This window comes from Urocampus carinirostris, chromosome 18 (assembly GCF_059441175.1).
Source record: "Urocampus carinirostris isolate Australia breed hairy pipefish chromosome 18, RoL_Ucar_1.0, whole genome shotgun sequence".
NCBI classification, from domain to species: Eukaryota; Metazoa; Chordata; class Actinopteri; order Syngnathiformes; family Syngnathidae; genus Urocampus; species Urocampus carinirostris.
Genome location: NC_142366.1, coordinates 14,659,405 through 14,686,194, shown reverse-complemented (window position 1 = coordinate 14,686,194; position 26,790 = coordinate 14,659,405). Strand labels below are relative to the sequence as shown.

The 26,790-nt window shown below is 40.8% G+C and overlaps 2 protein-coding genes across 3 annotated transcripts in view; both read left to right on the top strand.

Moving 5' to 3' along the window:
* The window catches only part of arfgef1 (ARF guanine nucleotide exchange factor 1), a 44,589-nt gene extending 27,945 nt beyond the window's left edge, over window positions 1-16,644 (top strand). For both annotated transcript variants that reach the window (XM_088322265.1, XM_088322264.1), the window contains 19 exons: window positions 61-189; window positions 1,224-1,382; window positions 3,134-3,278; window positions 3,338-3,428; window positions 3,511-3,551; window positions 4,540-4,709; window positions 5,647-5,798; window positions 5,869-6,041; window positions 7,331-7,622; window positions 7,695-7,824; window positions 8,913-9,048; window positions 9,119-9,254; window positions 9,335-9,383; window positions 10,661-10,763; window positions 10,832-10,971; window positions 13,385-13,556; window positions 13,626-13,764; window positions 15,732-15,849; window positions 15,927-16,644. In XM_088322265.1, coding sequence (XP_088178391.1) covers window positions 61-189; window positions 1,224-1,382; window positions 3,134-3,278; window positions 3,338-3,428; window positions 3,511-3,551; window positions 4,540-4,709; window positions 5,647-5,798; window positions 5,869-6,041; window positions 7,331-7,622; window positions 7,695-7,824; window positions 8,913-9,048; window positions 9,119-9,254; window positions 9,335-9,383; window positions 10,661-10,763; window positions 10,832-10,971; window positions 13,385-13,556; window positions 13,626-13,764; window positions 15,732-15,849; window positions 15,927-16,112 — 2,661 coding nt within the window. In that variant the 3' untranslated portion in view covers window positions 16,113-16,644. The remainder of the gene's footprint in view (window positions 1-60; window positions 190-1,223; window positions 1,383-3,133; window positions 3,279-3,337; window positions 3,429-3,510; window positions 3,552-4,539; window positions 4,710-5,646; window positions 5,799-5,868; window positions 6,042-7,330; window positions 7,623-7,694; window positions 7,825-8,912; window positions 9,049-9,118; window positions 9,255-9,334; window positions 9,384-10,660; window positions 10,764-10,831; window positions 10,972-13,384; window positions 13,557-13,625; window positions 13,765-15,731; window positions 15,850-15,926) is intronic.
* An 815-nt stretch (window positions 16,645-17,459) lies between these two features.
* On the top strand, window positions 17,460-25,118 carry cops5 (COP9 signalosome subunit 5). The gene is made up of 8 exons (XM_088322672.1): window positions 17,460-17,750; window positions 18,506-18,740; window positions 20,713-20,841; window positions 20,954-21,019; window positions 21,079-21,164; window positions 23,624-23,735; window positions 23,815-23,963; window positions 24,037-25,118. Exons 1-8 carry the CDS (start codon window positions 17,614-17,616, stop codon window positions 24,122-24,124), a joined length of 1,002 nt encoding a protein of 333 aa, XP_088178798.1. The 5' UTR covers window positions 17,460-17,613; the 3' UTR covers window positions 24,125-25,118.
* Window positions 25,119-26,790: the final 1,672 nt, after the last annotated feature.

The following is a 26,790-nucleotide window of genomic DNA, read 5'->3' as shown; positions in this document are numbered from 1 at the left end:
GCCCTGCTAACTTTCTGCTGCGGCCACGCTTACTTCCCGTTGTGGTTTTGCCCCTCACAGCTGGCGTGGACACCCTTCCTCGCCGCCTTCAGCGTGGGCCTGCAGGACTGCGACGACACCGACGTGGCCTCGTTGTGTCTGGAAGGGATCCGCTGCGCTATTAGGATAGCATGCATCTTCTCCATACAGGTTTGTTTATTTATATGTATATTGTAAATTCAGGACTAGAAGCGTCTACTTTTTTCCTACATTTTCAACTCAGCGGTTTTAAATAGAGAGAGGCTCGTTATTTTTATTTTGTTTGTTTTAAATGCTCTCCTGTAATATCTTTCTGTGTTCATAGCTAATCAATAATTAAAACAAATCTGTGAACATACATATACACATACAAAACATCACAGTGACATCTTAAAACATTTCTTCGAGAGAAATTAGACCTTCATATATTTCTTAAGAGGGTCACAATGGAAGGTTTGGCAGTAAGTACTTCATTTAATATTTACATCTTACTCACAATATTTCCACTTTTGCACCCACAAATCAAGTCATTAATTTATACACCCGGTATGAACAGCAATGCAAGTCATCCATCAAAAACTCTTCGCTTCTATCTGCGTATTATCGGCGTCAAACTCAGGTCACTTGAGTTTCCTTTAATCCACGAGGAACAATGACAAGCCAATGCGATTTGGTCCATTAGAGCAGCACGTGCCAATGACAAAAAACAGACACTTCTGTGTGACGTAGACCTCATTCGTGTTTTCTTTTTTGCGCAGTAAAAAATATGTGCTTGCCTTTGTAATAGTTATCTTAGAAGGTCACATGATCAGAAAACACTTGAACACGGCAAATTAGGGAGGGAGAGGAAAACTACCCATTGGAAAAACAACACTCTCAACCTCTCCCCCCAAGTAGGCCCCCATTCCTCCTACCTGATGAGTTTGACTCGAACAGCTCTTTAAAAGGTAAGATAAAAGCATATTGGAGCGCTAGGAAAATGTTGAACATTGTAACCACATACTTAATAGATACCTTTCAAATTCTATTGAGGACGCCTCAAACAATACCTGCCTGAACTTTAAGATCCAGGGAGGCTTGTACAAAGACAAAATTGAGTCTCGTTGTTAAGTTTGCACACAATGATTTTAATCCGGTGCGCTCTGTAGTCCAGAGTTTGTTATTTATTTTCATTCATTAAGATCTTGTCGTGTCTGTCAATCCAGCTTGAGCGAGACGCCTACGTGCAAGCCCTGGCCCGCTTCACCTTGCTGACCGCCAGCTCGGGCATCGCCGAAATGAAACAGAAGAACATCGATACCATCAAGACGCTCATCACTGTGGCGCACACCGACGGAAACTATCTTGGGAACTCCTGGCACGAGGTGATGTTCTTTTCTGAGAGGTTTGGGGCAGATTTAGGTCATACGTTAGGGCAGACCTGGGCACTCCGGTCCTGGAGGGCCGCATGTTCTGCATGATTTTTGAGGTTTCTCTGATCCAATACAGGTGATTCCAATCACCAGTATCGTTAACGAGCACTTGCTAGCTTGCTAACGAGGTTATAATTTGTATCACCTGAGTTAAAGAAGAGCAAACTTCAAAATCTGGCAGGACGTGCGGCCCTCCAGGACCGGAGTGCCCAGGTCTGCGTTAGGGTGTAGATGTTTTAGAAAGTGCATATGATTATGGTTGTGTTCGTTATGTAAAAATTAGTCACTTCTAAACATTATACAAGTGAGCCGATACTTTAGGTCACATGTGCATTGGCTAAAATAAGTCATTCCCATAAAGTTACTTTATATTAGAGGTTCAAATTAGTATCTATAATAAAAATATACAAATGTTACATCAGGCAAATGTAACAACTGGCCTAATACGGCTTTAGAGGTCGCACGTAAATCAAATTTCTGGCAGCTGTGCTTTGCTAAAGAAGTAAAAAATATTAAAATATGCACAGTATACTTGGTCTTTTGCAGAAAAGTTACACATTGTGTAGCAATTAAAGCACTCGTTTGCGGACTCGGTCGGGCAGCTATCAATCTCAATCGACGAGCTGGTTATCTAAATTAACGAACAGATGTGGGAGAAAAAAAGGAGAGAAAGTCATTCTCAAAATAAAACCAACTACAATTCAAATGCCTGTACACATCCTTTGTCATTCAACTGATTATGGCCAAATTCTCCCGTGCCTTACTCACATTATGAAGTTGGAGAGCAGACACGATCAACTTACTTGTCCAACTACTATAGTAAACCAAATATTCTAAAAATAAAACAGTCAATATACCCTGTACACATCCCAAGCCATGCGACTAATTTTGAGCGAACTCTCCAGTGCCTCATGCACCTTATGAAAAGGTAGTGAGTAGACACGACCCAGTTGTGCTACTCCTATAGAAATCAAAATATTCTTAACACAAAACAATCAAGAAAGCCTGTACACATCCTAAGCCATGCAACTCATTATAGCCAAACTCTTCAGTGCCTCGCACACATCATGAAGAGGTTGAGAGGAGACACAACCAAGTTTTTCTACAACTTTTGTAGAAAATCAGAATCTAATAACACAACAATCACAACCGCCTGTGCACGTCCTGATCCATGTAACTGATTACAGCCAGTGCCCCGTGTACATTATGGAGAGTTATTGGTGAGTCTGGACCAATTTGTGCGACTACTTCTATAGATATTCAAAGCATATTCTAATGAGGAACATATATCCTTGGAATCTAAGTATTATAAGAGGATTAGCTCAGGAGGTAAAGCGCTCGTCTTGGGATCAAGGGATCCCAGTTGTTCGAATCCCGGCTCGTCCCTGTTACATGTCGAAGTGTCCTTGGGTAAGACACTGAACCCCTAATACCCCCATTAAGCAGGTTAGCGCCTTAAATGGCTGCAAGGCCGCTATTGGGAAATGTGGAGCACATTGTAAAGCGCTTTGGGAAGTCATTGACTTGAAAAGCGCTATATAAATGCAGATCATTTCATTTCATTAAATATTATAGCGTGGCGTCAAGTGACCAATTATTGTGTATTTTTGCTTTTTTATCAGGCCGACAAATGTGATATTATATTTGTCTGTTATCAGTTTGTTACCTACCAATAATAATAATCTATATTTTTGGGGGATCAGATCATGAAGTGCATCAGTCAGCTGGAGCTGGCGCAGCTGATCGGTACAGGCGTGAAGGCGCGCTATATCTCTGGTACGGTTCGCAGTAAAGAAGGCTTCATGACCAGCACCAGGGAGCAGAGCAACGACGAATATCTGGGCCTGGGTAAGTCCACCCCCAATCAGAAATCCAAAATGCTTGCTCAGCGATACCTTCTCGTACAGTCGGCGGCACCGTGGACCGCAAGCAGATCGCCAGCATCCAGGAGTCCATCGGGGAGACCAGTTCTCAAAGTGTGGTGGTGGCTGTGGACAGGTAAAAGAATATAATTATAACAAATCTAGAGTTTCCTATAAATGACTGTTTTTTGAACTAAGACCAAAAATATATATTTTAGGATATTCACAGGATCCACCAGACTTGACGGAAATGCAATAGGTGAGTAAAACATGCATATAGGAACTCCTATTTTTTTATTTTTAACTGTCAACTGTTTTAACCTTCATTGTCAAACGTTTCTATCAAATGAAAACAGCCAATGCAGGCCAATTTTTGCCACTTCAACTCCTTTTCGAAGGCCTACTGAAAATGTAGTTCTGTAGCTTTATAGGCATAGGATATATCCAAAGAAAGCTTGAACCGACATAGTTCATTTGTAAAAAAAAAAAAAAAGAATGATTCTAGCTTTTACCAGTTTGTTTTGTAAAATAAAATTTAACATTGGTAAGTTTCTTGAAAATACTCGGTTCCTAGAAAACAAATGCATTTCAAACATAACTCTTTTTAAAGCTTATAATACTTTTTTTACATTTGTGGTACCTCCAAGATCTAAACAATGGCTTCCTGTGAATTTAAAGGCAATTTACTTACAAAATATCTTATCGCAAGAACACTGAACCTATGACCTATGTATGAACTTTGAAAGAACTTGCAATGTTTTTGGTGACATGATCACACAATTTCAGTAACCGTGGCGATAGGGTTCATGCCGGCGTGCATAAGTTGTCATCCCTCTCTCCGACGATGACGAATGGACTTTGTCATCTTTTTTTCGAAGAACAATGCTATTGAAGCGTGAATTGTCCGTACTTATCCATATCTTCGCTACACTGCTTCATTATATACTATCAATTGCTGGATTCAGGAAGCAACACCAGGAAGTATGTCTTCCCCAATCTGTGGACAAAAATCCGATCAAAGCCACTCCTGCCATCTTATGGTTATTTATCATACTAAAATCATTCCCAGAGGCTTGATACTTTCTGCTAAGCAGCGCCCAACCCTTCATCATAGTTTTTTAAAAATAAAACCAAAAACATATTTTTTTGCATTTTGGCACTTGGGGACAATGCTACTGAAAACATATTTATAGGTTGGATGAAGTAATGCGAGCACTAGTCATATTTCTGTTCCTCTCCTCCATCAGTGGATTTTGTGCGCTGGCTGTGCGCCGTGTCCATGGATGAGCTGGCCTCGCCCACGCACCCACGCATGTTCAGCCTGCAGAAGATCGTGGAGATCTCTTACTACAACATGGGACGCATCCGATTGCAGTGGTCCAGGATCTGGGAAGTCATCGGAGACCACTTTAATAAGGTGTGCTGAGGATGATTCAAATTTGTATTTACATTTGACCTCTTGGATACAGTGACCCAGCCTTCTGATGTTTTCTCCTTACTGTGTGGAATATGATGGGTTTTTTGCCGCTCTTTACAGCATTTCCCCCACTATACGACAACATACTATTTGCGTGTCCATGAACTCAAACCTGCCTAATGCGATGAGTTACATTGTAGCGTATTTTTTTCTAGTTTTTAACTAGGTCTCCAAGTAGTAATGGACAATACTCAACAATATCAAAGTTCCATTTTACTCTAGCGGGGCTGATTTGGTTTGTGGAAAGAAAAAAAAACTATAATGCAACAGATTACAAGGCTTATCGACAAATAAAGGATTTTGTGAAATACTGTAAACATATAAGGCACTGTTAATTACTTTAAGAGCTAGGATTGTACCCCAAGAAATGTCAGAAAAAAATGAAATCTACTTTAATGTTATCATTCATTAAGGGTTACCAGTCTATGAAAGGGGCATCTGGTATTACTGTGAATTTGTTGTTTTTAAGTTGCGCCTTTTAGTTTGGAAAATATGGTTAAGGAAGAAATTGAAGGGAGATCTTAATGTCTTCAGATATTTCTACATTGTGAAGTGCAGATGTGGTGACATCTATTTTGCGGGTGGGCTGAGGACACCTAACATGCAAGAATATGTTAGAACCTGATAGTAGTCATTTCTCCCCTAATGAAATTATATACAGTACATTTTATTGACTTATGTAGTTTAAAAAAATGTTGGTATTCCAGGCAATGAGGGGCACTACTCTCAACCGTTCCAAAATTAAAGTTCCGGTTTACTGTAGAGGGGCTGGTAGTAAATATGTTTGTGGGGAAATAACCTTATAGGAAAGAAGCAAAGTTAAATTGGAATGTTTTTCAAATATTTCTATTTATAAATATATTAATTTATTTGGCAGGTGGGCTGCAACCCCAACGAGGACGTGGCTATTTTCGCCGTGGACTCGCTCCGGCAGCTATCGATGAAGTTCCTCGAGAAAGGAGAACTGGCCAACTTCCGCTTCCAGAAGGATTTCCTCAGGCCCTTTGAGCACATCATGAAGAAAAACAGGTGTTGATGAGGACGATAGTGGGGTGTTTCTGATACGGGTTTTACTGACTCACCTGGTGGTGCCCTCCAGATCCCCCACCATCCGGGACATGGTGGTGCGCTGCATCGCCCAGATGGTCAACTCCCAGGCGGCCAACATCCGATCCGGTTGGAAAAACATCTTCTCCGTCTTCCACCTGGCGGCGTCGGACCAGGACGAGAGCATCGTGGAGCTGGCCTTCCAGACAACGGGCCACATCGTCAGTGAGTGCCTTTTCGTTCTTCACCATAGTAACAGCTTACAAGATGCAACAAGTGTTGACATGACAAAATTCGATAATAGAAATAGTTAAAAATGAATTCTGTTGTCAACTATTGTTGCCAGGTGTATTTTTCCAACAGAGTGAAGCATACATGAATATAATTCTGCTGAGTTTCTCATGTGCAATAGCTTCTGTCTTGAAGGCTATCATACAAGAATGTTGGCAACAATGTTAAGTAAGCATACCAAAACTTCTAAAGCCACTAGGCACACTGGTATTTCAGGAGCATGATGTTAGACATGTGCTGAAAACTGTGAACCCCAGGCAGGCAGCTGGCCCCAATGAAGTAACAGGGAGGGTGCTAAGAGACTGCGCAGACCAGCTGGCCGGGGTCTTTGTCAAAATCTTCAACCAGTTCCTATCACAAGCCACCATTCCACCCTGCCTTGGTGATGCATTAACATTTAAGAAGAAAGCAGGTCGGGGAGTTGAATGAAGCGAAATCTGACCCGCCTCAATAAGATTTAAGCCATTACAGTTTTGATGACATGCAATGTTTTTACACGTATATCTCACTATGAAAGAGAGTTTGAGTGTTATGCTAGACTTAGCCTGCTGAACTTATTTGAAAATAAATCCATCCAACAAACTGTTGTACTGCTGCTTTTGTTGGTTGACAGGGATACAATGTTAACTTGATTTTAATATATTATTTATTTGCTTGTTCCTAAATATGGTTAGAAAAAGGTTTATAGTTTTACTGACCTAGCACTCTGCCTAATTAGCTTTAGATAGGGCACTTTTATTTGATGTTTATCCTTTTTTTTGTGTGTTCATTATCATTCTCCACATAATTAAATCAACTTTGCGACACTAGTGTGGAGAAGCGATGCAGGTAATGGATGGATGGATTAATTGCTTCAATAGTCTTTAACAATAGCCCAGGATAACATTCACCCACTAAAACAATACTTCTTCCTACTACCGTGAGGGCGCAGATACAGGATAATAATATTCAGGAGGGCCCACCTCGGGAAAAGCCTGATCCCCACTGCCATCACCCATCTAAACAACAAGCTCTGCCGACCCAACCGATCAGTCTGCCCCTCTTTTCCCAACCATCATATGTTTGTCATTCTTCTGTTTGTGTTATTTGTTGTTTTCCCCTGGTGGTGTCTAGGGGAACCAAAAAATGAAATCTAATGTAACTTAGTCGACTATGAAAGAAATCAATAAGTGCAGCCCTACTCCCGAATTCTACCTGACTTCTGTTATTTTTTCCCATGTCAGCAAATGTATTCGAGAAGCACTTTGCGGCCACCATCGACTCCTTCCAGGACGCCGTCAAGTGCCTGTCGGAGTTTGCCTGCAACGCGGCCTTCCCCGACACCAGCATGGAAGCCATCCGCCTGATCCGCCACTGCGCCAAATACGTGTCGGGGAGGCCTCAGGCATTTAAGGACTACACCAGCGATGACATGAATGTAGCGCCCGAGGACCGAGTTTGGGTGCGAGGATGGTTCCCCATTCTCTTTGAGCTGTCCTGCATCATCAACAGGTGCAAGCTGGACATCAGGACCAGGTAGCTGAGTGTTTGCCAAAAATGACTCGTACCTCACCCTCATCTATTAGTCATAAATCCCACTTTTTATAGGGGGTTGACGGTCATGTTCGAGGTAATGAAGACGTACGGGCACACCTTCGAGAAGCACTGGTGGCAGGACCTGTTCCGCATCGTCTTCAGGATCTTCGACAACATGAAACTGCCCGAGCAGCAGACTGAAGTAGGTGTCTTTCAGTAAAATAACCCAAATTGGGTTCAAATTTGGCCAAGGTACTACTTTGATCGATTTGAGCCCTATTCGTTTTTATTTTGATACTAAATGACCACTATTTTGGTTATATAAACTCATCCATGTTCGTGAAGTTAGCCATCTGTGAGTTTTTTTCCATGTTATCTTCTCTAGCCACTCATGTTAGGCTGCAGGCTATGGCTCGCTGTTAGCTGCTATTATTTTGTCTACATTTTTGTCTACATAAAGCTTGCAATTTTTAACTTTTTTCCTCTTTCCTTTCCCACCCACTCATGTTAGCTACTCCCCTGAAGTCTATGGCCCTAGCTGCTATTATTATTGTTTGCTGCTCCCTCCAAATAAAGCTTGCCATCATTTTTCTTCCAAGTTTCTTTCTCATGCAAATCATGTTAGCCACTTGACTGCAGCCTATGGTTCACCACTAACTTCTGTTGTTTTTGTTAGCCACTCCGTCTAAATAAAGCTTGTTATATTTTAGTTTTTTCACTTGTTTTTCTGTCTCTAGCCACTCATTGTAGCCACTTGGCTGCAGGCCACTGTTAACCACAAGCTGTTATTGTTAGCTGTTGTGTGTAAATACAAAGTGTGATGTGTTTTTTTCCCTTCTGCTTATTTTCTTAGCTACTCATGTAAGCTACTCCGCTGCAGGCCACTGGCTTCTATTGTTAGCTGGTCCATCTAAATAAAGCTTGCCATCTTTGACTTATTTGCACCATTTCCTTCTCTAGCCACTCATGTTAACCATGCTGCAGGCTATGACTCCCCATTATTTTTATTGTTAGCTGCAACTTCTAGTTCATTCTGTAGCCTTTCAGTTAATCAGCTAACTTGGTTAAGTTAGCCACTTACACATCCAGATCGCTTGGTCTTATGTTGTTGCTCGCTGGCTGAGATTCATTTTTGCTCATGCAAGAAAATATTGAAGTGGTCTTCCGAATTTTGCCTATAGTCTTTTGTAATATGTCTTCTTCCAATACACATTCTTCAGCTCCATTTCAAGCCACAACCACCCCTAGTGGTGTATTTTTACACACTGTCACTTCAATGAATTCTTACAGAAAGCGGAGTGGATGACCACCACCTGCAACCATGCACTTTACTACATCTGTGACGTCTTCACGCAGTACTTTGAGTCCCTCAGCGACGTCTTGCTGGACGACATCTTATCTCAGCTCTACTGGTGCGTGCAGCAAGGTGAGCGCCCCCACAACGGCGAAAACCCGTTCGTCAGAAGCTTTTTATAACCTTCTTTTTTGGGGTCCAGACAACGAGCAGCTGGCCCGCTCGGGCACCAACTGCCTGGAGAACGTGGTCATTAACGGGGAGAAGTTCTCGAGGGAGATGTGGGACAAGATATGCAACTGCATGCTGGACATCTTTAAAACCACCATCCCACACGCGTCAGAAATCTTGAATTGTTTTGTTTTTTAATTGGTACATCACATTTCTAAAATTGCGTTGTTTTTTTTTTTTATCTTAGGCTGTTAACGTGGAGACCGCCAGAAGGGGAGCATTTTGACAAACAGCTGGTGAGACCCCATGAAACTTCCTCACATCAATTACCGTATTTTCCACACTATATGATGCACTGGATTATAAGGGGCATCCCCCAGAAAACAAGTCTATTATGATACCTTGATAATACGCAAGGAGCATGGAATTAAAACTCCACTAAGAACTCTGGTTGCATACAAAATAAATAAATACATTTAAATAAGTTGTTTTTTTATAGAACATACATCAACATCACATCTGGTTTTAATACATAAAGAATTTTTTGGTAACAAACAATTACAATAATAACCACAAGAGGTCACTTGAAGACCACTTACTGAACAGTTACTGTATGCCCTATCAGTTATTTGGAAAGATGCATTTTCCAAATTTTATCCATCGTACTTTCAAGTATACTATAGGGTGCACCGAATAATAAATTGCTTTCCCAAAAATAGTCTTTTGCGATGTAACTTTCATATTGAAGGCGCACTGGATTAAAATTATATTGAAAGTGAAATTTGATTTACTTTTGGTGTTGCTTGAGCTGGCAGAGTGGAGTAGCGGGTGGATGCACAAGGGTACAGGACTGCAGATTAAAACTAGATTGTCATGCCCTTAGAAGACTTTGTTGATTAAATCTTTTTGTTTATAAAGGGACAGTGTGTATTATTTAGCGCCAACTAGTGGCAAGAAGGTCATTAAAAAAACGCATTGATTCAATAATAATACTATAAGGACGCATGGAAATAATACGACAGTAAGGGCAAAGTTTGCAAAAAATTTAAAAGTACCGTATTTGTGCTTTGACAATCATTTGGAATACATCACTGATCACTAATGCATAACACTGGATACAACAGGAATCAAACCTGCATCGCATTGCAACATGCTGGATTATATCCATTAAGCCCCTAGGGATTTGGAACACTTGAAAAAGGCATTAGGTTTTGGCACATCCACACTTTTTTAAGTCAGGGTATAAAATTGTTGATGTTAGTTTTGGGCTGGCTCGCGAGAATATTTTCAGACATTGATTCGGTCCGTATTGTATTGTCCACTCTTAGTCTTTACGAAGGGCACAATATTCTGAACTGAATGACGAGAAAGTCATTGTTGGAAGTAATTCACTTTTTCTGAACCGAATGTAGAGAAAGGCATCGTGAAAAATAAGTTAGTCATTGTAAAGATAAATAAACACATGGCACCGGATTATAAGGCCCACTTTCAAATTGCAGTTATTTGTTTTAGTTTATACTTCGAAAAATATGGTAATCTCCTTTCAAATTTTTCACCCCACCTAACCCTACAGGACTCCATTTCCCAGAAGTCCCTGGATGACCAGCGCTCGCTCAGCAGCATGGAGAACCGGCGTCAGAGCGGCGAGGACGCAGTCAAGGGGAGGAGCTCCACCAGTAAGTCAAAACCAGACAGAAAATTGAAAAGTAGGAAACGAAATAGATGGAGATTTGTTGTGGGGCAGGGGCCCAGGAGCAGCGTCTGTTTTCGGCTTTGCTCATCAAGTGCGTGGTGCAACGGGAGCTCATTCAGACCATCGACAACATCGTCTTCTTCCCCGCCACTAGCAAGAAAGAGGATGATGAGAATTTTGCCGCTGCACAGGTACGGCTTTTACTCTGATAAATACGGTAGACCACCGGGATATGACATTAATCCATTCTGAGATTGAACCCAACATGAAAACAACAGACCAAAGAGTACAGTGTTGCGGGTGGTACTGTGAACTATGTAGCTAAGATGCACACGTTCCCACAAAAGTTGTGTGGAGTCATGAAGCCACATTCAAATGAAATGGTTCCATGAACAGATACAATGACCCCAGAATCCTTGTTGTAGTCAACTATATACTTCCAGTAATGTTTTAAAATAAATTTCCTTTCTACAAAAACAAGTCTGGCTGCCATCACTGAGTTCAATGGGTTCTGTTTACAGGGAAAGGGTTAACAATTGAGTTACCGGCTAGTAAAATATGGACACGACACCCTGTAGAAGTCCAAATAAAAAATGAAATTGTATGTACTTTTGGTGTCGCTAGAGCTGGCAGAGAGGAGTAGCGGGTGGATGCACAAGGGTACAAGACTGCGGATTAAAACTAGATTGTCACGCCCTTGGAAGACTGTTGATTAAATCAGCTTTTTGTTTGTAAAGGCACAATGTGTATTATTTAGTCTCTTAGTTGCAAAAACATTAGAAAAGAATATTGACGTTAAAAAAATTAAGCAAAAATGCAAAGGGTTTTATTTTTTCTGCCTCATTAATTAAAGGGACATTGTGTATTATTTACCGCCAGCTAGTGGCCAAAAGGTCATTAAAATCATATTGATTTCAATAACAAGTAAAAATACATGAACTACTTTATAATCATGAAATTTGAAAAATACTTATATGTCAAGAATTTCGTATATATTTTACATACAATTAAGTTCACCAAGAAAAAGCGCACATAATCGTCTGCCATTTTCTTGTTTTCCCGAATGGGCGAGATCCTCCCTCAAAAGGGGTGCGGGCGTGTTTGACATCAGGGAACTTTTTCTTATAACTTTCTCAGAATCAAGTGCGATTGCACCTTCACTACACTAGGGGAGCTGTGGGGCTTTCATTGGCATTGTTTTGTTCATAAAACATATAACAGTGATAGCATTGTGACATGAAGATGAGCAGACCCTCAAGTGACCCCATGAATAAATATGACTTTTTTGACCCAAAGAGCCGTGATAACCCATGATAATCAAATTTATTGTGTCTCATATCAACAAAAATACCACTTCAAATTTGTCTCGCTCCTTCATTTACTTAAGAGTGTTGAAGCTCATCATTTTGATCCTAAATAATGGTTTCAAAGCAAAGTGAAAGCAAAGTTTTTTGAAAAATGTCATAAAATACTGCAAACAATTTACCTTCGACGCAGACGGCGCTGGGCGAGGGAGAGAAGAGAATGCGCTGTGTTCATAGCTCCGCCCAGTCCTACAGCTCACCACATCAAACTGCTCAGGGTAGTTCGCTGGCGTTTTTGTTTACAGTTTGTTTTGTGGGTTTCCTTCATAAAGTGTCTCAACCGTGAACATACATTATTTGATGAGCTTCCATAGGAATGTTTTTTAGGGATGTACAGCCCAAAACGAGGTCTGTTGGTGTGGCACCTTGACTTGAATTCAGTGCATATATTTTATTTCCGAGCCAGAAGTACTCTAGAAAAAAATCAATTTATGGCTCACAAGCCATAGGTTCCAGACCCCTGTCTTATACATTAATGCAGTGTACTTAAAACTGTGTGATAGACGAATTATTATCTGAGGAGGTTGCGGGGTGTTGGGGGTTAGTCTTGATGGAGCGCGGGAGGATTTCTTCTTCTGAAGGGGGGCACTTATTCTGAGGGTACTTCCAAAAGCGAAAACCTTTTCAAAGCTGGGCCAAAAAAATGAGAAGAAACATGATGTGTTTTGTTCACTTTGCATCTCCATAGTTTGTATTCTTTCTTTGTGCTTTTCAGTACTTGTTTACAGTTGCACAACACAATACAGGGACGTCTAGTGGTCAAGTCATACACACTGTCCCGTTGAAAATGGTCCTGATTCTTGATTGGTTACAGCCGTATTGCAATTATGGGCTTCTTTCTATTTGTTCATAAATTAAAGCTTAGTTTCCATGGCTAGCATCTTCTTGCCTCTACCTTTAGCATCACTGCAAGTCTTGGGACACATAAAGAAACAAATGGATTTGTTACGCCAGATTCTGTATAGAGAGAGGAAGGCATTGTGGGAGGTAGCTCAGCAAATAGCCTAATCTGCATCTTTGATGCCGTGACGCTAGCTAGATGACGAAGGTTATAGTAGATGAAAAAATCTAAATGGAAATATGACATTCTATTTACCTTTGGTGGGACATCATTTGAACTGGTCGAGTGGAGTAGCGGTTGGATGCACAGGGGGGGGAGTCCCTGTCTTTACAGTGGTTTTTAATTGAAATCGTTTTCTTAAAAGATCAGGTGGTCATGAAAACAACCTGTTTCCTTTAGTGTGACGCAGCTAGCGCTTCGGACGCTACGTCGGAGGCACCAGACCGGGGCATGTTCCGCTACCTGACATCGCGGCAACTCTTCAAGTTACTGGACTGCTTGATGGAATTGCATCGCTTCGCCAAGGCCTTCAACTCTAACAACGAGCAGAGGACACTGCTTTGGAAAGCCGGTAACTTCGGAGAGTGCGCAAACGCTCGTCCTTGAGACTCTTGATGCTTTTTTTGTGTGTGTGTGGTAGGGTTCAAAGGCAAATCCAAGCCCAACCTCTTGGAGCAGGAGACGGGCAGCCTGGCGTGCGGACTCCGCATCCTTTTCCGAATGTACACGGACGAGACGAGAAGGGACGACTGGGACGAGGTCCAGACGAGACTGCTAGAGTAAGCGTGGAGAAAACGAGAGTTGCTTTCATCAAAGATACCTCATTTGTTGCCTACTTGCTTGCCATCAATGGCAGTAAATGAGCTGATGCCGCTGATTATTATACCTGGTAATGGGACTTAACGTCTTTTTTCAGTGTTCTTTGAGGAGTTGAAACTGGAAGTTGGTTTCATCAAAGATACCTCGTTTGTTTCATTTGACGTTGCTAGCCGTCAAAGGCAGTAAATGAGTTGACGCCGCTGATGATTATACCTGGTAATGGGACTAAACGTCTTTTTTCAGTGTTTTCTTTGATGAATTAAAACTGGAAGTTGGTTTCATCAAAGATACTTCATTTGTTGCCTTTGACGTTGCTAGCCGTCAAAGGCCGTAAACAGGCTGACGCCGCTGAAGATTATGCCTGGAAATGCGACCAAAAGCCCAATTTATATTCTTTTTTTTCTTGCATGTGCGCTAAAATGGGAGTTAATTTGATCAAAGACGAGTTAATTTGATCAAAGATGACTCATTTCGTGACTTTGACAATCCAAGCAATCCAAGCTGGATTGCAGTGAATGAATTGATGCTAATGACCTCTATTGCTGTTAATGAGACTAAAACCTTGTTTCTAGAACTATTTTAATTTTGTGTGGTAAGGTGTTAAATCTCAGAGATGGTTTCATCAAAGATGACTCGTTTGTGGTTTTTGATGGTAATAGCTGTCAATGGCAGTGAATGAGGTGGAGCCAATGACGGATTTTTCACGTAAATGGGAATAAGACATTTGGGGTTGGGGGTTAATGTGCAACATGAGTTTGTGTCCTCAAAGATGACTCATTTATTGCCTTTGATTTTTATAGCTGACAAGGGCAGTGAGTAGGTTGATGACAATGATCATTATATCCGCGAATGGGACCAAAATCCCAATTTTCATCATCTATTTTTGCATGTGCAAAGAGGCAGTGTTACATGGAGTTCATTTTATCAAAGACGGCTCTTTTATTGCTTTTAACGTACCTAGCAATCAATGGCAGTGAATGTATTGATGCTTATGACGTCTATGGCGCTAATGACACTAAAGAGCTGTTCTTTATAATTTAACCGTGCGGCCAGGTAGACAAACCTGGAGTTGTTTTCATCTAAGACGATTTCTTTTATTACCTCTGATGTTTTTAGCTGACAAGGGCAATGAACGAGTTAGCTCCAACGACGTCTATAGCCATGGAAGGGACCTAAAAGGCTTTTGTGTGTGGCGAAGCGGCAAAACTCAAAGTTGTTCTCATCAAAGACGTTGCCTTTGATTTTTGTATCTGTTAATTAAAGTGCATGGGTTGATGACAATGAGGATTATACCTGTAGATGGCACTCAGAAGCAATTCTTTTTTTTCAACATGTGTTGCGAGGCATTGAAACTGAGAGTTGGTTTCATCAAAGGTGACTCATTTATCGCCTTTGATGTTTCTAGCCGTCAGTGGCTGTAAATGAGTCGACTCCAATGAAGGATATATTTGTGAATTGCACTAAAAGGCAATTTTCTTCTTTTTTTGCTTTTGAGTCATTAAAACTGGAGTTGGTTTCATCAAAGAGGACTCATTTATTGCCTTTGAAGTTTTTAGCTGACAAGGGCAATGAACAAGTTGGCTCCAATTACGTTTATAGCCATGGATGGGACTAAAAGGCTTGTGTGTGTGGCGAGGCAGTGAAACTGGGAGTTGGTTCTATCAAAAGTGACGCATTTATCGCCTGTGATGTTTCTAGACGTCAGTGGCAGTAAATGAGTGAATTTGTGAATTGCACTAAAAGGCAATTTTCTTCTTTTTTTGCGTTTGATCAGAGTTAATAAAACTAGGGGTTAGTTTCCTCAAAGATGACTCATTCACTCTCTTTGATGCTTACAGCCATCAATGACAGTGAATGAGTTTCCATTATTGACAACTATACACGTGAATGGCACTAAAAGACGATGGGGTTTTGTTTTGTTTTTTAGCGTATGCAGCGAGGCAGTGGCCTACTTCCTGGCGTTGAGCTCAGAAAGCCACCGAGAAGCTTGGACCAAACTCCTCCTCCTCTTCCTCACTAAAGTCCTGAAGATCAGCGACCAAAGGGTAGGTTTCCTCATCCATTAGCCCGCCTATGGCTTTTTCCACATAGCGTTAGCATCGAGCTAACCGACGTCTCACAGTTCAAGGCCCACGCGTCGCGCTACTACCCCCTGCTGTGCGAAATCATGCAATTGGACCTCATCCCGGAACTCCGCGCCGTCCTGAGGAAGTTCTTCTTGAGGATCGGCTCCGTTTTCGACATAGCGCCGGAACTCGGGACCGGCTCCGTTCTCCGAGGTACCCGTCGGGAAGAGAAAGCTCAGTGACGCCCCCTGTCCGCAGCACCGAGTAAAACCATCTGCTTTGTAGCCATGTTCCTCCAACATATCTGCTCAGACGGAATCTATTTTAAAAGAAATCGTGCTTCTTACTGTAAATTTCATCTCACTGAATCTCCAAATGTACAGATAGCATCATCTCAAAACACTAATTTCCCTTTTTTTTATATTTCGCTCTTATTTTGAACGCACTGGAGATTCGACTGTAACAACCTTAAGTGAAGGCTTCGTTAAATTATTCCATTTTTTTATGTTGATATTTTTAACTGGATTTGAATTGTTTTGACTACGATTGTGTACGAGTGTAAGTAAAATCACAAATAATATATTTAATTTCGAGGGGGGGGATATGTAAATGAGTGATGTCGGCTGTGCGAATGGAGAAATAAAATGTATATGATGCAGCAATGTAAAGTTTTCTATGTTGCGGAATAAAGAATAATAATGTACAACTTTGTGTACGATACATCCTCTGGCATTCTAATCAGGTTCTAGGTCAATAAAGTTTTTTGAACTTGAATTGTGTCGCTGCTTTGCTTTCAGTTGTAAAAAATAAATGGAAAGTCGACTCGTTTTATTTTGAAAGAAAAATGGGAAGTGACGTCAGATTTATGTACGTAAACGTTATCGACGGTAGATCTCACTTTATAGGCTAAACCATTAAGTGACGTCAAAGGGGGGGGCAAATGTCATGCCAAATACTGTAGTTATAATGTATGTCGACGCAATATGGAGGTGGCAGTCAATTTATAGGCTATTTTTTGGACCGAACCATTCAGTGAAGTTATAAGGGGGACTTAAATCTGATGTAATTATGTATACCGTTATCTCTAATAAGTCCACAAACGTTTCTAGAGTCATTGCATCACCATTGTATTTTATGAATATACAATAATGTCAATGAAAAAGATAGCGGTAGAAGTCAATTTATAAGCTTTATACCAAGACAGGACCACTAAGTGACGTCAAAGGAGGAATATAAATTAAGTCGGCCGGAAAAAAAATGGTAACACAAACACTATAAGATAGTTATTGGAGTGTTTAAAATTGGCGATAAAAATCAACAATATCGTTTTTTGACGAAATCATCAAATTGCCACAAGATGGCAGTAAAGGTTCGGTCACGGCCTTTTTTTCTGGACTGAACTATGTAGTAACGTCAAAGGGTAACCTCTAATTTTCAATTTGCCGAGGTATAATAAAACGCGAAAGGTTCCAGTGTAAATACATTACACTTGTATTCAATATCAAATAAAATTACCAAAAGGAAAACATAGTGATGAAACTAGAGGATATATATATTTTCCTATAAAATCAGAAAAGCGAACGCCCCCATACAAGTGACGTAAATGGTATTCAACTGTCATGGCGTCCTGAGCTCTAAGCTACTGAAACCAGAATCAAAATATTAAGGACAACTACAAAATTTCCGACGTCTTAATTCAACCTCAATTATTTCTTAAAATACTTTGTCCTCGGTGGTGCCACAATGGCGGGCAGCAGCACGGCACAAAAGACGTGGGAGCTCACCAACAGCATGCAGGAGGTTCAAAGCATCGACGAAATTTACAAGTATGATAAAAAGCAACAACAGGAGATTCTCGCAGCCAAGCCTTGGACGAAAGAGTGAGTTTCAGTCCATTGTGTGTGTTTATGACCCATTTAATGTCGCTCAAAATAGATTTGTTGTGTTTGTTAATGAAATAAAACTGGAACTGAGTGTTCTGCTGTTACCTCCCGACACGAATTGGTCCATAACGAGGGGAATTAGCTGCAAAGTGGGGGATAGACGCCTATGGTAATAAAGCCTGTATTTTGTAAAGAAAGTTAAACAAGATACCATAATAATACAATAATAATATATAGTATAATTATTTCTAATATAAGAGACTTGAAAAGCGCTAATAAATGCAGACATTTACATTTACCATATAATATAATATTGTATATAATATATAATAATACTAACATATTTGTGTCTGCAGAGGGTACATTAATTGACATTTTTCATGACTGACGGATTAATTTTTAAGAGTTGACGGGTAAGTTTTGAGGTTGTGTGTCATTTTGACAGTTTGCAAAGGTAAAGGCATTGTGGGATGTAGTTCAGCCTGTAGAATAATGGCAATTTCAGGATGCTCTAACGCGAACTAATAGCAGCACTTAATGTGACGTTGACCAATAGCATCTTGGAGATACAACGCATGAAAAAAATACTTTGTTGTTGATGTTGTATAATAAGAAAAATGCCATAAAGTGGGGCCTATAAAACATCTTGTTCTGCACTGTAAATTGAAAAGGTCGTAAGGCGGGGTCCACTTATCCTGGGGATCAACTGTAATTTTTACAGGTGATATTGTATTTTTGATACCTGTTCCCAGCCACCACTACTTTAAGTACGCCAAGATCTCGGCCCTGGCGCTGCTGAAGATGGTGATGCATGCCCGCTCGGGTGGAAACCTCGAAGTGATGGGTCTGATGTTGGGCAAAGTAGATGGCGAGAGCATGATCATCATGGACAGCTTCGCCCTGCCCGTGGAGGGCACCGAGACCCGGGTCAACGCCCAAGCCGCCGCCTACGAGTACATGGCCGCTTACATCGAGAACGCCAAACAGGTCCGACTCGCCGGCACGACTAAAATGGGGAAATGATTTTAATTTTTTTGTGGTGTCTCCCTTTATATAAAAATTCTGGTGTCCCGCCAGGGTTTAATTGGTCCCACCAGAGTCTCATAATCTTGTATTATTGAAAAATATCAGAATATATTGAAATATATTAAAATGCAAAATAAATCATATAAAACTGCTCTGTGCTAAAGCATTCGCTTTGTCCCGCCCCGTCTGCACTGTGATCAGACGGCTGGGTAGAATGTAGCATTCACGAGCATCGTGTTTTCCCCAACTTAAACATTTTTCAACTCTCTGCGAACAAAAAAAACTTGAAGGCAGAGCATTTCACGCAAAAAAACTGCCCAGGGCCTTTTTGCACTGCTGGCATTTTGAACAGAGTGACGTTGCTATGGCAATCCATTAGAAATATTTTCTCATAGCAGGAAAATAGTGTTTTCGTAGTGCTGTGGTTGGCAAATTCGCCTAACAAGAAAAAGGTCCCCGGTTCGAGAACGGGTGGAAACATGTTGGCCTGGAGAGGAATGGATGCCATTGGACTTTACTTGCCCAAAACACGCCACAGGAAATGGTGCCCCTACGACCCTAGTGGTTAAGGGGTCCAACCAACCAGTAGGAATATACTTTGGTGGACACGGGCCCCAACTGCAACTCATCAGTTGCGGGTTATAAAATCTTTGACAGTGCTTGAATTTTAATGTTATGTTTTCAAGATCAGGAGATTGCTTGAATTTTGGATGAAATGCTTGAAATTGTTGCCATTTCCATGTTTCTAGGCCAGTGTTTTTCAACCAGTGTGCCCCCGGGCACACTCGTGTGCAGTGAGATCTTGTCTCGTGTGCCGCTGGAATTTGCCCAATTTTATCTTTGAATCAGGCCAGTATTCAGTATTTTTGCTATCTTCAGACGAGGAACTGTAAGTCATCCATATCGGTAGGTGGCAGTAGATTTTTATATACTAATTATCTACTCATGAGGTAGCACAGTACATTTAATAACTTAATTTGTTTAACAAAGTGGTTTAAGATTGCACTGTAAAAAATAAAAACCTAAAGCACATCATTCTTTTTTATTTAAAGTATTATTTTCTTCTTTTTGTATACTAATTATCTGCTTATGAGGTCGTACAGTGAAATATTTGACATAACTTCTTTTTCAAACATTTTCAATGGACGGTGTGCCTCAGAACTTTTTTCTAAATAAAAGTGTACCTTGGTTCAAAAAGGGTTGAAAAACACTGTTCTAGGCAGCCTTTCTCTATAGACCATGTAATATATAAAGGAAAAAAAAAAAAAAAACGTATGTGCAAATGACGCCAACACGCCTGCTCTGGTGGCTTCTCATTACGGCGTTCTCATGTGAAAAGTCACTGTCCTCCTACTGGTCGCAGAGTACAGCTCTATTTAGAAACTTCATTTGGCTCGGCTCACTGAGAAAAGCCAGCATTATGCACCAAATGATTTAGTCATTAGTATTTTCTTGTGTTTTGCATGGGATCCCTGAAAATTCGTGTCAGAATTTGTGTCAGTTTATAGCAGCCCATTGACACAAAAATATTGTAAATCATGAAAAGGAACAGCTTAAAATAGCACTATGTGCATGTGTTGGGAGCAATATAGCGACATTATTTTAGTCATCAAAGAAATCCCCCCCAAATTAATCTCTTTACCAGTGCTGGATTTCTTCATTTAAATGTACTGGGAAAAAAATGAAAGACTGGCCTTGAAAGTGCTTGAATTCAGCCATTAAAGGGGTACAAACCCTGAAGAAAAACATGCACCCTGTCACTGCAGCAACCACAAAAGCAGCAGCATTGATTTTAAATACTGTAATTTCCAAAATTGCCACAAGGATTTTTACATTTGAATTTAAAATGTAAAAAAATCTTCTGGGGATGCATAAACTTGGACCACCCTAAGCTCTCCACCCACCAGGGTCTCACAAATGTGAAACACTGCAGGTGGGCCGTCTGGAGAACGCCATCGGATGGTACCACAGTCACCCGGGTTACGGATGCTGGTTGTCAGGTATCGACGTCAGCACTCAGATGCTCAACCAGCAGTTTCAGGAGCCTTTCGTCGCCGTGGTGGTAAGGAACTGCCCAAAAATGAGATTTATTTTTTCTTGTATCTGGATCCTTACGTGGTTGACCTGTGCCTTGTTGTGTTTGTATTGTGTGTCCACCCTATTTACTTTGACAGATTGACCCCACTCGGACCATCTCTGCGGGGAAGGTCAACCTAGGTGCTTTCAGGACCTACCCCAAGGTAGAGAAGTTTGTTTTTGCACTTTCAGGTTTTTAGCAACCAAGGATCTGTCATTTCAGGGTTACAAGCCTCCCGACGAGGGACCGTCAGAGTATCAAACCATCCCTCTGAATAAGATCGAAGACTTCGGCGTGCACTGCAAACAGTGAGTTTTCCGTCTATTTTCCGAGTATCGGGTTGGGGGGGGTTTGCTTTTGAGTCAAAGGCTGCATTGAGTTTGAAAAGCTAGGGGCGAGGGCAGGAGTAAGAAAATCTTATTTATTTATTTGTATTTTTTGTCTCTGCTGATAGCAAGTCTTGAATCTTTTACTATAAATACATTTTAAAAATCTCATATGCATTCATTAATACATATTCTTCTTCTATGTAACATTTTATGTTTATATTTATTTATAACTAAACTATTTAGAATGAGTGGAGAGGTGTTGTGAAAGGACAGTGGGATGTTTAGACGCGTTCTAAGGGATGGGCAAGGCACCTGTATGATACGGCAGGGGTAAACCAGTGAAAGCCGTCAGGCCCTGCTGTTGAACAGAAGAGTGTGTTGTGTCACCCTGACCGAGTGACACGACCGCTTTTTTGTGTCCCGTTTCATCTGGAGGGACTAAAGCATGACCAACTTAGGTGCCGAGGTGCCTAACTTGTTTGGGCATTTGGGTTGGCCATGGTCCAAATATTTTTGTGTGTGTTTTTGCTACTTTTTCCCTCTTTTTTTTCATTTTCTTTATTTTTGTATTTGTCTTGCTGTTGGTCACCCCTCTTGAGGGATATGACCAGGGTAAATAGATAGACTATTTAATCATTTTTGTAACACTCCGAATTAGAGTAAATTCATATTCATTTGTCCTTTTTTAAGCATTGCATTGGGAAATACAAAATCCAGTTGGGCTACATTATGTGTTTTGGGATATTTTTTTTGCATGCAATTTGTTAAATGATAAATAAAGTAAATGCATGATTAAATAATACAATACAATGTAGCCACCTATTTGAATGTTGGCCTTTGAGCACAGGCAACATGAATGCTTCATGAAAATAATTTAAATGTGTTCACACAAAGTCACACTAGGAAGGCACCAAAACGAAAACATTTTATCTACCGTATTTTCGCGAACATAAGTCTCTGATTTTCTTCAAATTTTGGCGCTTCCTATCGTGCAGTGCGCCCCGTGTGGGATGTAAACGTACGTGTTTGCATGGAAGAGGGCACGCGACGTCACACGCAATGCATTGTTTGCGGAAGTGCTCATGGATGCAATCGCCGTATCGTATCAAGCAATTCAATTGATCGTGCAACCAGAGTTGTCCCCACAAACATGAAATAAATCCAAACCCCCACTGTCCCTTCATTAAATTGTTTCCGCTTTTTCATCCGTCGTGGTGTGTTAAATTGGAAACTATGCGGAAGAACATGAAAACCGAACACCCGCTGCAAGAGAATTGAAGATTAATGAATCGAAGGTTCGCAAGTTGAGGAAGCTGAAAAACGAACTCCGTTTTTATCCGTGTGTTTTACTTTGTAATAAATACTTAAATGAACCACAACCAAACTCCGTTTTGCTACTGATGTATTCTTAAATGCGCACACTTGTATGCTTGTCCGCGTTGTAAGGCAGTGTTGTGCCAAAGTATTCCCCCCAAGCCCTGCATGCAATGTCCCGCCTCACAAAAACAATACCAAAACGTCATCGGATCTTATTTTGGGGGAAATGTAATAAAGCACCAGTAAAGAATGGCGCATTTGTACCTTGTATGCGCAAGGGCAAACATCATGCAAGCGTAGGACACCCGCGCCCTATCATGCGGTGCGCCCTGTGTGGTGTTGTATACAGAACTAAAACCAGCTACGGAGACTGCGCCTTTAAACATAGTGCGTCCTATGGTCGGGAAAATATGATATCTGATTTATTTTTTGTACCTCATGTGTATATAAATTATTATTAGACTTTAAAGCAGGACAAATTAATACTTTATGAAAAAAATTTTTTTTTACAAGGGTCCCAAAGGAAAAGTAAGGACTAGAGTGACACCAGAACCTTTTTTTTTTTATTATTACTAGGGTTTTGTTTTTTTAATGTTTTGTTTTTTAATGTATTTTATCAGTATATTGTTACTATTTACAGGCACTAATGGACACTTGGGATTAAAATCATATATACTGTATATACACACACACCTTCATTGTTACCATTTCTTTTAAACTTGAGCACTGGTTAATGTTTCATTTCAGAAAAATGGGAAGAGTGTCACTAAAAGGGAATTTTGGCACAAAAGTGGCACCAAGACAATAACATTTCTATTTATAGATTGCTTTTTTACCCTTGTATTTATCATTGTATTTTTTATCATTTGTTTTTTGGAGAAGACTAGATAAAAAAAAAACTCACCAACTCCAGCTATTGGCTCTTTTCAGCCGCTCCGGATATGTCAGGCTCACTTGCTCTTTTGTTTTAGCCGGCAGGGAGCCTCTTTTTTATTTATCTGCGCATTGGAAATAAACAATTGTTTATTTTTAGGTGTCATGTTTTGCCAGTTCGGTATGCGGCCCACGGGACCTAGTTTGCCCACCCCTTCACGACATGTGTTTATTTGTGTGTCGAACAGATATTATGCCATGGAAGTTACGTATTTCAAGTCATCCCTGGACCGTAAGCTTCTGGAGCTTCTTTGGAACAAATACTGGGTCAACACGTTAAGCTCGTCTAGTCTACTCACGGTAAAAACGAATAAATACGGTTTTGAGCCCGCTCTCACTCGCTGCCTCTTTATTAATATTTCCTCTTTGCGATGGTCAGAATTCGGACTACACCACGGGTCAGGTTTTCGACTTGTCTGAGAAACTGGAACAGTCTGAGGCCCAGTTAGGTAGGGGCAGCTTCATGCTGGGCCTGGACACGCACGACAGGAAGTCCGAGGACAAGCTGGCCAAAGCTACCCGGGACAGGTAATTTAAAAAAAAAAAAAAAGGGGGGGGGGGTGTCAAAGGTAAATAGTAATTCTTGTTCTTTTGACTTCAGCTGCAAGACCACCATTGAAGCCATTCACGGCCTGATGTCTCAAGTCATCAAAGACAAACTCTTCAATCAAATCAACACGTCTAATTAAAACTATCGTACGAGTTATTGCGTGTAAAGTGCTACCTTCACTAAACGAACGGAACGTCTCACAAGTCAAAGGTGCAGTGTGTTTATTATAGCGACCCCTATTGTAAACAAAAAAACATCCATTAAAATAAAACTATTGATTCAAACAAGAAGAAAAACACATGTACTATCTTATAATCAAGATTTTAGGTTTAGAAATGTGTTTTTATAGGATACAACTTGAAGAAGCTGACATGTTTCGCTGTCATTTTACTACTACGGAAGCCTGAATCACCATTTTGTGGAGTTAGCTTGTCCTTGCAGTTGAACCCTGCGTGTGAGGGGTCCCAATTTGACTGATTGTTCCACTGTTTCCTTCTTTAGCCACTTATTTTGATCACTTGGCTGCAGGTTATTACCCACCTTTCAACAGCTGGTCATGTTTAACTTTTGTTCCCACTGTTTTTCTTTAGCCACTCGTATTAGACACTTGGCTGCAGGCTATGGCTCACTGCCATTGCCGTTAGCTGCTCAGTGTAAATAAGGATTTTTTTTTTTCACTTTTTCCTTCACTAGTCATTTTCTGTGCAGGCTCTGGCTACCTGTTATCATTATTGTTAGCTGCTCCTTCATCTTCAGTTATACACAACTACCACAGCTGATCATGTACTTAAAAAAACTGAGGTCTGTGATACAGGTATCAGGTGCTTATCATCTTCCTCTTTTTTTTTTCTACACTTTACTTCTCTAGCCACTAATATTGGGTTTTTGGCTCCAAGCTATGGCTAACTGCTACTATTCTTAGCTGCTTTGTCCTTCAGTTCCACTCGTTTTTCACAGCTTGTCATGCAAGCGTTTCGAGTCCCAACTATTTAGTGATCTTTCAACTGTCATCTTTAATTCTTACCCCACTGATTCCATCTCTAGGCACGCATTTTAGACACTTGGTTGCAGGCAATGGCCTGCTGCAATTGTTAGCGGTTCTGTGTAAATAAAGATTGCACCATCCTTCCTCAGCTAGCCATCTTTGACTTTTTTCCCACTTTTACCTTCTCTAGTCACTTGACTGCAGGCTCTAGCTCGCTGCCAGATGCTATGATTATTGTTCGCTGCTCTTGTGTCTTCAGTTTCACAGGATTATTACAACCGGTCATCCATGTAACAGGTGCTTGTCTTCTTTGACTTTTAATACTACTTTTTCCTTCTCTAGCCACTCGTGTCGCTGAGTTGTATGATTCAGGATCCGGGTGCTTTCTCTTGCAATCGCTTTTACCGGCCTTTTTAGTAGCTTTGCCTGCTAGCCGCTAATGTTAGCCACTTGCACCCACCCTGAACCGTACCAGCGATTTCCTCGTTTCAGATGTATCCAAGTAGTATCTTCAGGCACACACTTCAGCTCAATTGTAAGCTACATCTAGTGATATATTATTACACACTGTCACTTTAAGAAAAGAAAAATCATTAGAAGAAGTAGTGCCTGATTCCATCTAGCCAGAAAAGAAGCAGACGTGTAAGAACACGACATCCAAAATATACACTCGTCCATTTCCAATGCCCTGAGAAAGCGACGAGAGGCTCCCTGAAAGGCCGCCTGTGTGCCCGAGGCCCTGGCCTGTGTCACCCGCACCGAGACCCCAGGCGGACCCCATGACAATCCAGCTCCAGACAGCTGACACTGCGCAGAACCTTTTAACTCGGTTGCTCCATTATGTAATGCGGTTCCGATCCGGCCTCTCTCTAATGCTCGTTTTTTGTTGGCGAAAACCCTTTAAATGGACCTGGTAGCTTTCAGGTGGGAAACCAATAGCCTGGTGGTTGCATTGGATTTAAAAATATAGGAAACAAAAGTTATGTTTTGATATCTATCAAAAGTATTGGAAAGATTTTTGGATAAAATGGGTAATTTTGAAAAAAAACTTCCACTTACTACCAAAATAGTAAATATATAACTATTTAACGGACTATACGCCGCACCTGATTACAAGCCGCACCCTCAAAATATTCCCATTTAGAGATTTTCTATTAATATACATCGTGCACAAGTCTATAGGACGCATGGAATCAAAACTCCAGTAAGAGCGAGGGTTGCATTAAAAAATAAAAAATAGATACCTTATAGAACATAAATACTGGGATATCTGGTTTCACAACTAAATGATTCATTCATAAATAGTTACCGCATGTAGAAGCATTTCATTGTATTTAATGCATTTTCGATTTTGTTTACTTGATATAAGGTGTACGTTGTAGTACGGAAATTACGGTACTTGAATAAAATGAAATGAAATGAAATGATCTGCATTTATATAGCGCTTTTCAAGTCAAGACTTTCCAAAGCGCTTTACAGTGTGCTTCACATTTCCCAATAGCGGCCATGCAGCCATGTAAGGCGCTAACCTGCATATTGGGGGTATTAGGGGTTCAGTGTCTTACCCAAGGACACTTCGGCATGAGCCGGGATTCGGACAGCAATCTCTTGATCCCAAGACGAGTGCTCTACCTCCTGAGCCACTGCCGCCCCAGTAAGCATTGATATGCTAAACATTTTTAGAATACTTTCAAATACTGAAAACAAAAACTTCATTTTCCGTTATTCAAAATGAGCAAGATCATCTGCCTATATATATATATATATATATATATATATATATAGGTGACACAGCTGTTGAGAGGTTGGCGCGTCCGCGG